The sequence below is a fragment of the Phalacrocorax carbo genome, chromosome Z, assembly GCF_963921805.1.
Source record: "Phalacrocorax carbo chromosome Z, bPhaCar2.1, whole genome shotgun sequence".
Classification (NCBI taxonomy): domain Eukaryota; kingdom Metazoa; phylum Chordata; class Aves; order Suliformes; family Phalacrocoracidae; genus Phalacrocorax; species Phalacrocorax carbo.
The window spans coordinates 29,447,188-29,461,904 of record NC_087548.1 but is presented as its reverse complement, the minus strand read 5'-3'; the positions used below and the strand labels follow the sequence as shown (position 1 = coordinate 29,461,904).

The following is a 14,717-nucleotide window of genomic DNA, read 5'->3' as shown; positions in this document are numbered from 1 at the left end:
GATGTAGTCTATTAGGTTTGAGGTTCACACAGAAAAAATGATCATGACTGTATATTTGAGAGTTGCTAAAGTCTATCTTAGAGGGTGTGCAACATGTTCAGGTGATTACTGTACTATGCTGTTTTCTTTTATACTGCAGAGCTGATGCAAACAGAAGCACATCACATCCATACCCTGTTCATTATGTCTGAAATATTCAGGAAAGGGATGAAGGAAGAACTGCAGCTGGACCACAGCACAGTGGACAGAATATTCCCCTGCTTAGATGAGTTACTGCAGATGCATAGGCAATTCTTCTGCAGAATGAAGGAGAGACGGCAGGAATCATGTGAGACGGGAAGCGAACGTAATTTTGTCATCAGCAGAATTGGAGACATCCTTGTGCAGCAGGTAGAGGCATCAGTTCTGTTAATCCTTTCTGTACTCAAGCTTCACAAATGAAAGGATTATTGACTTTAAAACTTTTGTGGGCAAGAAGAGGGCTATGGTTGCCTCATAAAATTCAAAGACTGTCCCCTTTAGATTACTTAGGGTAAAATAGCAATGAGAGAAAATCAGAACTGACAAGTAACTGCAGTGAACTTGGGATGAACTTCTACCTATATGGTACAAGTGATGAGGAGAGCGATGAATTTTGTCCTGTTCACAGTAAAAGGCTGCTGCCATCATACCATGGACTACAAAAAATGGAAGCAATGGATTCACTTTTCTAATAACTGAGCAGAGGTGTGAAGAATTGACTGATGATGGAAAAGAAACTGTTAATTTCTTGTAGCAATCTGGCATGGTGCATCTTAAGCTGCTGCTCACCAGAGAAGGGGTGGTCACAGTGCGTTTATGGTAGCTGTAGAACAATAAGTAACTGCTTGCTGGTCAGTTCCTTGCAATCAGGAGTGTGGCTTTTCACCTTTGGTCAGTCAGTTTTCACTCCACTGAAATAAAGAAGCTGAACCGTTACCTTGTCTAGAAGTGGTGTGGAGATCAGACAAATGCAAATAAGGCTGAAAGGGATTGTGTCTGCAAAGAGGTGAATGAAATGCTGTTGTAATGATTATTCTAGCTGTTATTGGCAAGACTGTAGTGGAGGTCACTTGTGCTCTCTAGAGCCTACATTCCTCTTCTTGCTCCTAAAAACAGCTAGCCTGTTTTCATTCTGTGGTGACAGGCCCTGTTAGCAAAATTCAGAGAACTTGAGAAATAGGTAGCAGAAAAGTTCTGTATTTGTACAGAATAGATTAATTAAAGGTATACACTTTCCTGTTAGGTGCAATGTTGAGCATGACTGACTTACTAATTAATTCAGTTTTCAGAGGAAAATGCAACTAAAATGAAGAAAATATACGGAGAGTTTTGCAGCCATCAGAAAGAAGCTGTTAATCTCTTCAAAGAGTTGCAACAAAACAAGAAGTTCCAGAATTTCATTAAAGTAAGTTTATATGGAAACGTAATCACTATTGACAGAATGCTCAGGAAAATGAAACATAGATTTTACTTAGATTTAGGATAGAAATTATATTCAGTAACTCACTTTTAATAGCTAATAAAAATGGGAAAGTTTTTTCCTCCTTAACCAGTGAGCTGATAAATTAATTTTTTTTTCTTTCAAATTTTAGAAAGCTTTGGCATCCAGTGTGTATTACACACATGTTCCTGTTATAGTACACCTCATCCCTCAGGGCAGCAACTGTTCCTTGAGGATGGTTCAGATAACGCAGCATTTTGTTTTACCTTATTCTAATGCATTTAAATCATATTTCCTATTAGTCAATTGGTGCTGTAATATGCATTTACTACTTAAGGTATATATTTATATCTGTGCAGCTGAGAAATAGTAACCTGTTGGCACGACGCCGAGGAATCCCTGAGTGCATTTTGCTCGTCACCCAGCGAATCACCAAATACCCTGTTCTGGTTGAAAGGATATTGCAATACTCAAAAGGTGAATAAAAGCTTAAGTGTTGCTTCATGTCTGGAATCCTAGCATGTTTCTAACATAAGAAATATGCACTGCTACAATATAGCAAAGACGGAATTCACAGGGCAATGCAAGTATCTACTGTTCAGGTACATGTCACCTAAACAGGGTGTCTGGTGTATGTAGTCTTTCTCAAAGCTGGGCTGTGAAGTTTTCCAACATTCCACCCCAGTGAGCCATAGAAGTCCAGAAGAGCATACTTATTTTAGGAGAAGATCTTGAAAACTTGAATGACTTCTGGAATTCTGTAGAGCACTTTAGAAACACTAATAGCTTACAGATATGGCTCCCCAAATAGTCAATAAATGAGCATTGTAGAAAGTTGCATATCTAAATGCAAACCCTTTGTGCTTGCAGTCCTTTTTCAAGGTTTTTTTTTTTCACTTAGCCAGAAGAGTAAATACTACATTATTTACTTAGCCAGTAAATTTTTTTAAAATGCTAACAGCTCGTAAATATGTCAGAAGCTATTCAATATGGTTTTTTGACCAATTAATAAATCTGAGGTATATGTCATCTTTTAATAGGCAAGTCAAACAAAGGTAGATGCCTCTAATATTTCTAGTAAATTAATTGCCAGGTTCAATTTAAAATGACATATTTATCAATTTAAGCTTTGCATTATGTTGATTTTTCCCAGAAATTAAAGAATGATATCTGCTCTTGAATATGCTGACTACTATCATGTTGTTTATTTTTTGTTCCATCCAGAAGGAACAGAGGAACATAAAGACTTGTGCAAAGCCCTTCGTCTAATTAAGGACATGATTGCAGCAGTAGATTTTAAAGTGAACGAATATGAGAAAAAGCAAAAGCTGCTGGAAATTCTCAGTAGAACTGAAAACAAAACATATACAAAGCTGAAAAACGGCCATATTTTTAGGAAGCAAGACTTGATGAGGAAAGAGAGGGTACTTCTTCATGAAGGTTTAGTGTACTGGAAGACGGCGACTGGTCGTTTCAAAGGTATTCCATCTGAGCAGTAAAATCTAACTTTTAATTTACAAATAATGTATCTTGTTTGGTTTAAGAATGAAAATACTTTATTACTTTGTATTGCAAAGACAAATTCCTGAGGTAATGATATTGAGAATATACCACTATATGCTAGAAGACTAGTTCCAGAAGCTGCTATGGTTTGCGGGTAATCCACTATACATCTGGGTAAGAAGACAAGTTCACATACAAAGCCATCAGCTGCATTTCTTCTTCGAGTCCCCTGCTTTTAGTTCATTGGTTTGCAGTTTCATCCCATAACATAGAGTCTTGACTTGTACATTTATATTTTTCACAGTACTGGCCATTTAAAGGAATACATGAAGAATCACATGCTATTCTTCAGTGGTAGTGGGACATCCTGGAGCTGTAATGTGGCTGGAGGATGATTTCTGCATGCAAACCCAGAATTTGATTTTTGGTGTTAATCACATGTAGGAGTTGAGTTTTTTGGGACTTACTAATATTTGCTGTACAACTTTATAAAGCTGTCTGCATTGTTATTCCAGAAATACTTTAACCAGTGTAATACTGTGCTGTAAGTATATGTTACAGCATAGGCAAAGCAAAATTTATGTGGGATAGTCTTTGCAGGGTGCCTGTGAGTGGTCTGGGGAGACTGTACTAATGTTGGAGCGAGGATTTCTTCTTTCTGTGGGCCAGTGCTCCAGCACAGTGCTGCAGAAGGGGAAAAGCAGGAAGCGTGGTCTTTCCTGGGAGATACAAAGTGATGGCTTGCAGCTGCTTCACGCAGATCGTAGGCTAATCCAGACATTTCCTGTTCAGTTTACTGTAGGATTCTGTGGGATATTTATTGATCAGGGCCTCTCCCTTTTTAAAGGTAAAAGAAGAAATTAACTATAATTGTAATAACTTTAAAAAACACTTTCCTTTTCTCATTTTAAGACACTTTAGCTCTGCTTCTAACTGATGTGCTACTGTTCTTACAAGAAAAAGATCAAAAATACATCTTTGCAGCTGTTGTAAGTATATTATCAGAAATTCGTATATACATGTTGCACTCTTATTTGTATATTTCTTAAAGATTTGGTCTTTTTCTAGGTTCTTCCCACATAATGTTTTTTTTTACTAAAATCCTGGTAGTGTATTCAGAACAGTAATATGCCAGTATATGGAAAATTAAGTTTTTATCAAAATTAAATAATTTTTTGAGGAAGAAAAATGAAAATAACAGAATTATTTTTTTAGCGTCATGCCTCATCTGATTATGAAGGCAGGAAGCAGAGCAGGCTCTTCTAATTATCTAAAATAAATTTTAACTTCTGGTTCTGTAAAACAAAACAGAATACTTTTAACTGCAAATGTAGTAGTAAACACATATAAAATGTATGAAAGGTCACGGAGAGAATTTCCCAAACTATATAAATATAAACACCATATGGATACTGTGTCTCAGTATCATTGAGCCTCTGGGATTTACTTTTTAGCACATTCTCCGTGCTTTACTTGTTCATAAATACTATAATGTATTTTAAAAAAATAGTTTAAAATTATGTCTGAATACTCAAAACTTTCAGGCACTTACACCTGGCGAGAACACACATAGTCTGTCTATACCAGGGCTAGAATTAGTCCAACTAATTGAAAAATTGTGCTCTTCTAGAAGTGTGGTGTTTTATAAGAGAGTAATTTGTTGTTTGCATGTGCTGTGACTGTTTTCCCCAGGACCAGAAGCCTTCTGTTATCTCCCTTCAGAGGCTCATAGTAAGAGAAGTAGCCAATGAAGAAAGGGGGATGTTTCTGATTAGTGCTTCATCTGCAGGGCCTGAGATGTATGAGGTTCATACCAGCTCCAAAGAGGAACGTAACAACTGGATGAGGCATATTCAAGATGCAGTGGAAAGGTAGAGGAAAAGGCTTTGAGTTTTCATCCTGGTAGTCCAAAGCAGACAGGAGGTCGGTTAGATACTTGTGGCAGTGTGCTCTGTGTTCTGCATTGCACTGGATCCATCCTGTGAGGCCGGGTTTTCCTTTGAGCTGAGGATTCACAGACCCCAAAACTTCACCTTCACTTCTGCCAATCTTCCCATGTTACTTCTGGTTTCCCACTGGATAAGCAGACCCTTCCCGCTCCCCACTAGATGTCCTTACCAGCCACTGTAAGCTTCCCTTGCCTTTGCCTTTGGCACTGGATGCTTTCCAGAGTCCTGCAGGTGTCCTTATAACCATTTTGGGGAAATCCCCAATCATGCCTGTTATCTTGGTGTCAGCTCCTTAAGACTGGCAGGGAAAGCATTGCTTATCATGGGGCCCAAGCTTATGCTTAGCACAGCAAACCTGTGTGAGGGCCAGCCACCCATTCACTGCACGATGCAGCCATACCAGAATTAAAAGGAGCCCTTCAGTCTGGTTTGTGTCCAGTTACTGCTTTTTAAAGGAGACAAATGACATGCTTCTGGATTGTAGCAAAATTGGTGTTGATGTTGTGTTCTGTTTATTACGAACACAACACTGTACTGAAGATGAATATATGACATGCAGGTTTTGCTTCATCCATCTTTGTTTGTCTTTCATCTTTGAAGTTGTCCAGAGGAAGAAGAAGAAGGAAAAATGAATGAATCTGATGAGGACAGGCGTATTGCTGAGGCCAAAGCATCCAGAATTCAGAAATGCCAAGGTGCGGTACTTTTCCTACCACTCTGATTGCTCTGAGGATGAATAATGCACCCATACTGGCTGGTGGGTTCATAGTGGCTTGATAGGTAGGGTCACAGCAGAGAAAGCTGGGGTGGTCTGGTTGATAATGTGAATTTATTGAAAGAGAACCATTTTTTTTCCAAACAGTTTATATTTTTGCTACATTACTGTGAGTATGAAAGAAAAAGAAAAATGGATGCTTTCAGAATGAACACTGAATTTCCCAGACTGGCATCAGGGGCAGGTAGTTCCCTGTTGTGGAAATACCTCAAATGTTCTGTAATTGTATGGCTTTGTGCTTGTTTATGGCATTTCATCCTTTGCTGCTATTATTTTTGTCTGAAAATATAGCTGATAGGGATAAATCCTGCTTCTTTAGTTCCCCTGCACCTAACTTCCACATCTTTATACTGCTGCGAGGAGAGAAATTTCATAAATGTCCTTCCTGTAGAGAGCCACGAGGAAGGGCACCCTCCACTGAGAGTAGGTGTTCTTTGACGTTGAGTCACTGAATCAGTGTATCTTCTGGCTGCATGAGCCAAAAGCTTCCAGCACTGAACATTGTGAGTGCAAAAGGAGGTAGCTGAGGGCCCCAGAGCACAGCCAAGGCCATCTCATTAGGGCAGGGCACTGGCCTGGCCCTCTGCCAGGGTCTGTGCCAGCTTTCATTAGGATGGACTACAGGATGATTTTGGTTCCTCGCCACTTAAAAAAAGCCTAGCTTGGGTTGGCAATGTCTGTGTGGTGTAAGGATTAGAAGAGTGAATGAGGAACATGCTTGACCTGCAGGATAAAAAAAAATTAATGCAGTGTTCAATTTTGGTTGACAGAATCACTGAGTAACCAGGACCAGCAGATCTGTAGTTATTTGGAAGAGAAGTTGCATATCTATGCAGAATTGGGAGATATGAGTGGGTTTGAGGATGTTCATATAGAACCTCACCTGCTTGTCAAACCTGATTCTGGAGAAACACCACAGGCTGCTTCATTGCTGGCAGCAGCACTCAGAGAAGGTGAGTTTGTATGGGAAGAGTGAACTGGTGGCTCTTCACGTGGGCAGATATTTCAAGAGCAAACTGCAGATGACATTGGCAGGTCTGCCAAGAAACACCTGCCAATTGCTGTAGGAGCCATGTTTTTTCTGTATACCACCTAACAGAGAGATAATAGCCTTGTGCTACCTACAGTGCTGTCCTCCGAAGGAAGGGAATGGTATTTGTGGTTACCTTGCCTAGTTGGAAGTTCAGCTAAACTCCTGCTAAACTCCACTGAAAAGAGTCCAGGTAAACTGAGCCATATTCAGGATGAGGCATATCATCTTTGAGAAGGACTACAAGATTTTAGCATCACCTAGATTGAGAGCTGTGGGCTAATAACAACATTTCAACTGATGGAGCAGTGAAGGTTGGTCTCCATCATCATTATGAAGTCAGAGCATTTTACTGATAAAATTGATAAAACTTGGGTGGAGAATGTAAGTCAGTGATGCAATAGTAAATGCCATTATAGCTAAAATGGCAGACTGTACTTAACACATCTTATTCTGTCCACTTTTAATTTTCTGTTTCTGTAATGCTAATGTTGATGTTGATGATTTCTTGGACTTTTCAGCACACTGTAAGGAACTTAGAATTGCTTACACTGTAGGCAATTCATGGGGATCATTTTCCAGAACAAAAATAGTAAGTCCCTGAGCTAATAGCAGACTCTGTAGGAATAAAGCATTGCTTAGAGTAGAGAAGTATAGAACTAGGGACTGCTTAAGCAAATAGGATATACACAAATCCATGAGATGAGATAAATCCAAGGCTGCTCAGGAAGCTAGCCAATGTCATTGTGAGGCTGCTTTCTATCATCTTTGAAAGGTCACAGTGATCAGGAGAGGTTCCTGATGACTTGAAGAAGGCAAGCATCACATTCCCTCTTCAAGAAGGAATATATAGGGAACTACAAAGTAGTCAGTCTCACTGCTGTCTCTGAGATGGAGCAAATCCTCCTGGAAGCCATTTCCAAGAACTTGAAGGACAAGAAGATGACCGGGAACAGCCAGCATCAAGGGCAAATCACGTCAGACCAGCCTGAGGAGGGCAGTGCATGTTGCTTACCTTGACTTTTGCAAGGCCTTCAACACTGTCTGCACTGGCTGTAGTATCCTTACAGCTGAACTGGTGAGATGCAGACTGCATAACTGGGTAGAAAATTGGCTGGACTTCTGGGCTGAAAAGATCATGATCAGTGATACGGTATCTAGCTGGCAACATGTTATTAGGGGTTTCCCTTAGGGGTGGATCCTGAGACCAACACTGTTCAACATATTTATTAATGAAGTTAACCAAGGGATAGAGTACACTCTTAGCAAATTCATGGCTGTCGCCAGATGAGGAGGGCTCGTCAATGTGCTGGAGAGACCGCTACAGCCTGGGAAAAGAGCTAAGCGAAACCCCTAGAAGTTCAACAAAGACAAGTGCAAAGTTGTGCATCTGGCATGGAGTAATCCAATGTGTTGGTACAGGCTGGACACTGACTAGTTAGAAAACAGCTTTGCAGAAGTTGACCTGGGAGTCATACTCAACAGCAGGTTGTCCATGAGGCAGCCATGTGCTCTTGTGGCAGAGAAGGCCAACTGCCTCCCAGGCTGCTGCATTAGGATAGTTGCTAGCAGGTCAAGGGAGGCTCACCCCTGGTGAGTCCTATCTGGAGTGTCGTGACTAGTGCTGGGCTTCCCTGGGCAAGAGAGGCATTGACAAACTGGAGCAAATCCAATGAAGGATACCGAGGTGACCAGGGGGCTGGCACACATGATACCTGAGGTAGCTGGTCTGTTCAGCCTTGAGAGACGAAGGCTTCATGGGATGTCATTGCTGTCCTCAGCTGCGTAACAGGAGGATACAGAGAAGCCAGATTTTTTGTGGAGGCACATGGTGAGGCAACAGGCACAAGTTGGAACATGGGAAATTCCAACTAAATTAAAAGAAAAATTATAGACCATGAGGCTGGTCAAAAACTGGAACAGGTTGCCCAGAGAGGCTGTGAAGTCTCCAGCTCTGGAGACATTAAAAGCTTGTCTGAGCAACCCAATATAATTTGGCCTGCTTTGAGTAGGACATTGGACTACATGACCTCTGAAAGTCCCTTCCAACCTAAATTATTCTATGATTCTATGTCATTGATTTATGCATTAGGAGCTATTTAAGGGGCCTCTGTAATTCTGCATGTTTGCCTCTCTAGTTGAAAGTCTCCATGTTGCTGTAATGACATCACAAGTAAGTGAAACAGACAGATCACCAGAGGAAGGTATTGAGGAATTAAGTGTGAAGCACAGAGTTAGTGCCGATGAAATCCTGGAATCTGTTCCTGGTGGTGAGTAAAATTTGATGCTTTTACATATTCAGAGTGCTAAAATAATTGATACCGGATTGGTTTTTTTTGGAAAGCTTTCTCAGTCTGTGGCAGAATCAATAGAAAATAATATAATAAAAGTTGTATTTGGGCAAATGCTCAGGTAGTGTGAATTGTCATATAATTTCATTGAAGTAAAAGGATGGTTTGCATCCACTGCACCTTTTTCCATGGCACATGCCTGCATTCAGCAGTATTGAGTCAGATTTGCATATCTGCCTATGCTTTCTTGTCACTGTTCCTCAGCTCCACAGCAAATCTATATCACAGTATAGGCCATTTCCCAGATTAGCTAATTTTTGTCAGAAGGCCTGAAAACCAGGATTGACATTCCAGTAATTTCCACCGTAAAGGTATAGCATGGATTTCTTGCAATAAAAATGCAAAAAAAAAAAAAGTCCTGTAAAAAACATTGTTGCAGAGCATTTTTAGAGATATGGGTATACTTAAGTCCAAACCTTCATAAGTGAAGCACTGCTGATTTTTAAGGTAGGAAAACTGGATTGTCCCACCTGTGCCATCCAGGCTTCTGAGTTTGTTTTTCCCCAGCCTAGAATCCATTATGTAACTCCAAATTATGTAAATCTCTATTTTCAGCACTCTGTGAGTAGCTGTAAAAAAGTGTGCCCTTTGTTTCTCAAGTCAGAATATGCTTTGATACCTTTCTCTTGCATTTTATTGGGGCTTTATTTGTTAGATGCAGAAATAAAAGAAGTAGAAGAATCAACTGAAGCTGATCTCAGTGTTGACAAGGAAATGGCAGGTTCCATTCTAGAGGATAAGGTATTGTACACTGATTTTTCTTCCTGTGTTGCACATAGCACTCTGGGAACAGGGAATGTCAATGTGGTCCAATTTTTTATGGGGTATCTAAAGACTGTTGTAAAACACAAAAGCATGGGATAGGCACATTTCACCCAGATTCAGGTAATTCAATTTAATAGAGGTCACTGCAGTTAACAATGAATTTTAAAAATGCAATCATAAACAATCCAAATGCAGAACAATTTTCCTGCCAGGCTTACAGGTCAGTGGGTTTTAATAACAGCCACAATGTTTTTGTACCACTTGTATGGGCCACTTAAGAGCCTGGTTCTCTGCTGTCATCATTCTCTATGGAGCTGACAATAGTATTCCCTCTACTCCCTCCTCCTATTCACAGGATGATGAAAGTCTCCTGCAGTGACAGAGACCTCAGCTAATGCAAGGAAGATTTATGCATTGGAAGAACTTCGTCCCAAGAGCAAGCATATAAAATAGGATGGATTGTCTTACACCAGCTTGCTCCAGGATTTTGAATTAAAACAAAATGGAGCAATTAGAAAATAGAAGAGAAACTGCCCATTTTTCAAAGTCCTATAACTGATAAGAAAATCTGGGGAAAAAGCAGAATTGAAAGTCAGTTCTGGGCAAAATTACGAATGTCAGATTTCATGTAGCAGCAGAGTGTTAGAGCAAGAGCAGTATGAATAATCATTTGGAAGTAAACTGAACTGTAATTGTCACAGCTTACCATGTCAGAATCAGATTTAACCAGGAGGTGGCAGAACGAGCAAACAAAAGAGGCAAGGCAAGGGCTTTCAAGGGGGGGAGGTTGTTCTCCTGCCTGGCTTCAGTCACTGGGTTTGCAGTTCTGGGGTTGCGGGGTGGCAGCACCGGGCTCAGACCAGCTAGCCTGGGAAACTGAGAGCTGGAAGGATGGAACAAAAGCCCCCAGCTCAGGGCCTGAATGCTGACCAAGCATCAGAAGGAAGATCATTGCCTGTGCAACATGTGGGGTCCCAAGCAGGCGGCAGTGGGAGGTGGTCCCCATCTTGTTCCCCTTGCTCCTGCCTTGTAATCACATCTCTGGGGGACTGTCTGAGGTACTGTACATGCAGCCTGCCCTGGCATCTGACCATCTTCATCTCCACTGCTGCTCATTGCTCTGAACCAAGGTGCTAAGGAAGAGTGGCAGGGAGGTGACGGTGGCCTGCACCACAGGTTGAACAGCTCAGTATATTGCTTTGGACCTAGTTGGGCTTACAGGGCTTGTACTGAAGCTGTAGCAGTGCAGCTGCAATGCGTTGTTGCCTTGGCTAGCTTGACTAAACCGGCCTTGGGCTCATTCCCTAGGACTCAAGTGGTGCTGCAGTGAGGAGAGCAGAGGCGCTTGGGCTGGCTGCTTGCTATTCCTTGGCCATGCCAAAGCCAGCTAAGCCTTCAATCTGCCTAATCACCTCCTTTATTAAATTAAAAAGGGCTTAAAAAACTGAACAAAACCCCACTCTTGTTCAGCATGCAGGCTCTCCTATGTACACTCATTCTTCCTCACCCTCCCAGCATCTCCTTCTCCTCTCTCTCCCTGTTGGCCCTGCTTTTCTTCCTTGCCTGCTGCTTATCTTGGCCTCCCAGCAAAGGGAAAGCGGAACTCCCTTGTATGAGTCCTTGTGCTACACAGAGGTATCCGTACAAAGTCCTCTGCTTCTCTCAGCAGAGCTCAGCAGTTATGTGCCGTGTGGGTGCAGTAAGAAGCAGAGGAGGAGGTGAAGATATGGAGAGGGAATGGAGGGAAATACTGAAGGGAGATGAGAGGGAGAGAGAAGAGTGGAGGAAATGCTGCAGCTGGTGCTCCCTTTCCCTGTAGCTTGTCTGTGTTGAGCTGTGTTTTGGGGCCTGGCCTTTTTCATCTTCATTTGCAGTTATCAGAGCTAAATGGAGCAGCTGCTTTGCTCCCTGCGGTGGAAAATGAGACTCTATCAGAGAGAGAGCAAATATTCCCCAAACCCTCCTCTGCTCCCCTGAAAAAGAAATGAGAAATATCATACAGGAAGTCTTTTCAGCGTAGCCTCAGAAGGGATTGTTTTATTTCTCCACTGTTTCACCTTATCTTTCTCAGAGGAGCTGTTCTTCATGCTGAAGGGATTATGGGTGGCTTCACCCCATAAATTTAGAAAGCTTCTTAGGAAAAGGGAGCAGGGTGGAAAGTGTGAAGTGGCTGAGACTCACTGCAGTGGACAATAGTAACCACACTGGTGTATTTTGCAGAGTATAGGGAGCACACAGCCTTTGCTCAGCGCCTCACAGCACATCTAACGCTAATACCACTAATATGATTTCTGCTAGCTTCTTGCTACATTAATATCTCTATTTTTGAAGAGTCTTGTGCTGTTTCATCGTACTATAAGTAATCTAAACCCACTGTGCTGTGTATACAGAAGTCTGGTTACTGTATTTCAAAACTGTCAAGTAAACAAAGGATGAATGGAAATGTCTTTTCTTTGTAGCATTAGTCACAAGAGGATTAAAATTGTGGATGAAATATTTTTGTTTTTACAGTTGTGCTTAGAATCTCTAGTGATTTCCACGGAAACTCCAGTGTTGATGAATTATTAGTCTTTGTAGGTTATTGCTTCTGTCTTTTTTCACATACCCACAAAAGGTTTAATTCAGCACTGCATATATTAGCGATATGAATGTCTCCACTAGTTTAAAAAAAAATATTACCTAGAAGATAAAATTCTAAACGTAAAATCTACTTTTTAAAGCAACATTTGTTTATTTTAGGGAGGAAGTATGAGTTTCCCGGGATCTACAGGGACAGAGGTGAGTTTATTTAAATCCCAGACACAATGTAGTAACTATTTAGTTAATAGTGGTCAAACCTTTGAAAATCCTTCTCTTTTGTTTTCTAGATTGTACAAGCAATCCAGAATTTAACCCGTCTCTTGTACAGCATACAGGTGACTACTCCACTGCTAACTTTGTGATTGCTCTTAATAATTTACTTCTTAAGATTTGTTTTCATCTTGCCCTACTTTTAGACATTATGTCAGTGGATACTTATCTCTACCGACTGCTGCATAAGTTGTCATATAATATATTTTTATTCTATATCAGTGGTAGATTTCCTTTAAGAACTGAATAATCCTTGTTGCTTGAAGATCAGTGTGGTGTCTGCCCCCTGAAAAAGATGTGAGTGGAATCCAGAAATCCAGGGGGAAAGTAAAATTATGGCTATAACTGAACTGATGTCATTTAATGTACAGATTTCTGAAATTATAGTTCAAAATATTGAAAAATTGTAGTATTTTGTTTAGAATATTCTCCTGGCCACTAGTAAACTGAGCCTCTGCCACTTAGGTAGCAAACTCAACCCATTTTAGATATTTCAACCTCAATTAATTATTGTGTATATTCTGTAGGGCCTTAGTCTGAAGTTTTTACCTCTTTCAACATTTCAACGTTTTAACTTATTTTTTCTTATTTAGGTGCGGTTTTATAGGCTGTGCAGTAAGTGCCTCAGCAGATATGGCACTTTCTTGCTTTTGTTTATTCTTAATCCCAGATATTTATTTTTGTGTTATTGGAGGGTGTCACAATCCTTAATGCAAACAATATCACAACATCCTTGTGAAGGACAGAATATAGCGCACTTGGTTGTAAAATAAATTATTGAAACATCAAAACTGAAATAATTACTATACTGCAGATTTCTGTCAGCACAGGTATCTTAGTCAGCTGCATGTAGCAGTATGGTCCTGGTGAAATGGCTATGTTGGTATGTTGGCAGGTACTTGTAGGACTGATGTTGGTAGGACCGCGCTGTTCCAGGTATAGCAAGGAGAGCCATAGGACTGGAGTGAGCTGTACTGGAAACAGTACAGAGTTTTATCTGTATAAGCCACATCTATGTTTAGTAACACTTTGTTGAGTGTATCATTCCCAGTGCCTTAATGCCCTCTTTAACCAAGAAAAATAATTTTTCCTGTGTGTCTTAACATCGTTTGATGGAACAAGGACCCCAGCTGTAACTGAAGTGTGCATACACCGCTCTAACGTAAACGTGTAAAATACTACCAAGTGTAAATGAGAAGCCATGTTAAAAGTTCTTGCAATGACTGAGTGCTTTTAGAAACATCTCTTGGTAAAGGCATGAACACAGGATTTTCTCTACTTGCATGAGAAATAACCTCCCAAAAAACCATTAATTGATGATATTATGGGAGGTTGAAGCATTTTTATATAATGCTTCTGTGTGAAAATACAGAAACGGATTAATGCAAATATTGAAACATTTGTGTCTGATTTTGTTGTGGTGTCTAGGCAGCACTAGCTATCCAGGACAGCCACAGAGAGCTCCATAGGTTACTCCTCCAAGAGAATGAGAAGACTGGTCGGGGCCATGGTTCTCGGCTAAACCTCCTTCTGGAACAAGAAAAATACAGGAATCTGGAAAAACAAAGGGTGGAGATGGCCAACATACACAAACTGAAGCAGCAGTTTCAGCAAGAGCAGCAGCGATGGCTTCGTGAATGCGACCAGCGGCAGCGGGAGCAGGAGGCAAGGGAGGGCCATCTGGGACAGCGGGAGAGGGAATGCAGGTACCAGGAGGAGCTACTGGAGAGGAGTCGACAGGGACTGGTGCTGCAGCTGCAGGAGTACCAGCAGAGCCTGGAGAGGCTCCAGGAGGGCCAGAAAATGGTGGAGAGAGAAAGACACAATGTGAAAATGCAGAAGAAGCTCCTCTGGCACTGGAAGCATGGTCAACAAAGTAGCCTGTTATCATCTGCAGGCACCTATGAGGTGTGTGGTTCCCTGCCATAATTATATCCCCAATTGCAGACCTAGAGGGACCTTCCCTAGTACATGTGGATTTTGTTGGTAACGTAACAAGTGAGCATGTGGGAAGCTGAGGTTCAGGCATATC

General features: G+C 41.1%; 1 protein-coding gene across 8 annotated transcripts in view; it reads left to right on the top strand.

The window, feature by feature from the left end:
- The window catches only part of ARHGEF28 (Rho guanine nucleotide exchange factor 28), a 130,344-nt gene that overhangs the window by 94,820 nt on the left and 20,807 nt on the right, over positions 1–14,717 (top strand). For 7 of the 8 annotated variants that reach the window (XM_064437841.1, XM_064437842.1, XM_064437840.1 and 4 more), the window contains 13 exons: positions 140–390; positions 1,304–1,426; positions 1,822–1,939; positions 2,687–2,941; positions 3,878–3,954; positions 4,658–4,836; positions 5,515–5,609; positions 6,460–6,642; positions 8,858–8,989; positions 9,726–9,811; positions 12,575–12,613; positions 12,703–12,750; positions 14,114–14,593. In XM_064437841.1, coding sequence (XP_064293911.1) covers positions 140–390; positions 1,304–1,426; positions 1,822–1,939; positions 2,687–2,941; positions 3,878–3,954; positions 4,658–4,836; positions 5,515–5,609; positions 6,460–6,642; positions 8,858–8,989; positions 9,726–9,811; positions 12,575–12,613; positions 12,703–12,750; positions 14,114–14,593 — 2,066 coding nt within the window. The remainder of the gene's footprint in view (positions 1–139; positions 391–1,303; positions 1,427–1,821; positions 1,940–2,686; positions 2,942–3,877; positions 3,955–4,657; positions 4,837–5,514; positions 5,610–6,459; positions 6,643–8,857; positions 8,990–9,725; positions 9,812–12,574; positions 12,614–12,702; positions 12,751–14,113; positions 14,594–14,717) is intronic. The other variant, XM_064437846.1, reaches the window with a different exon arrangement.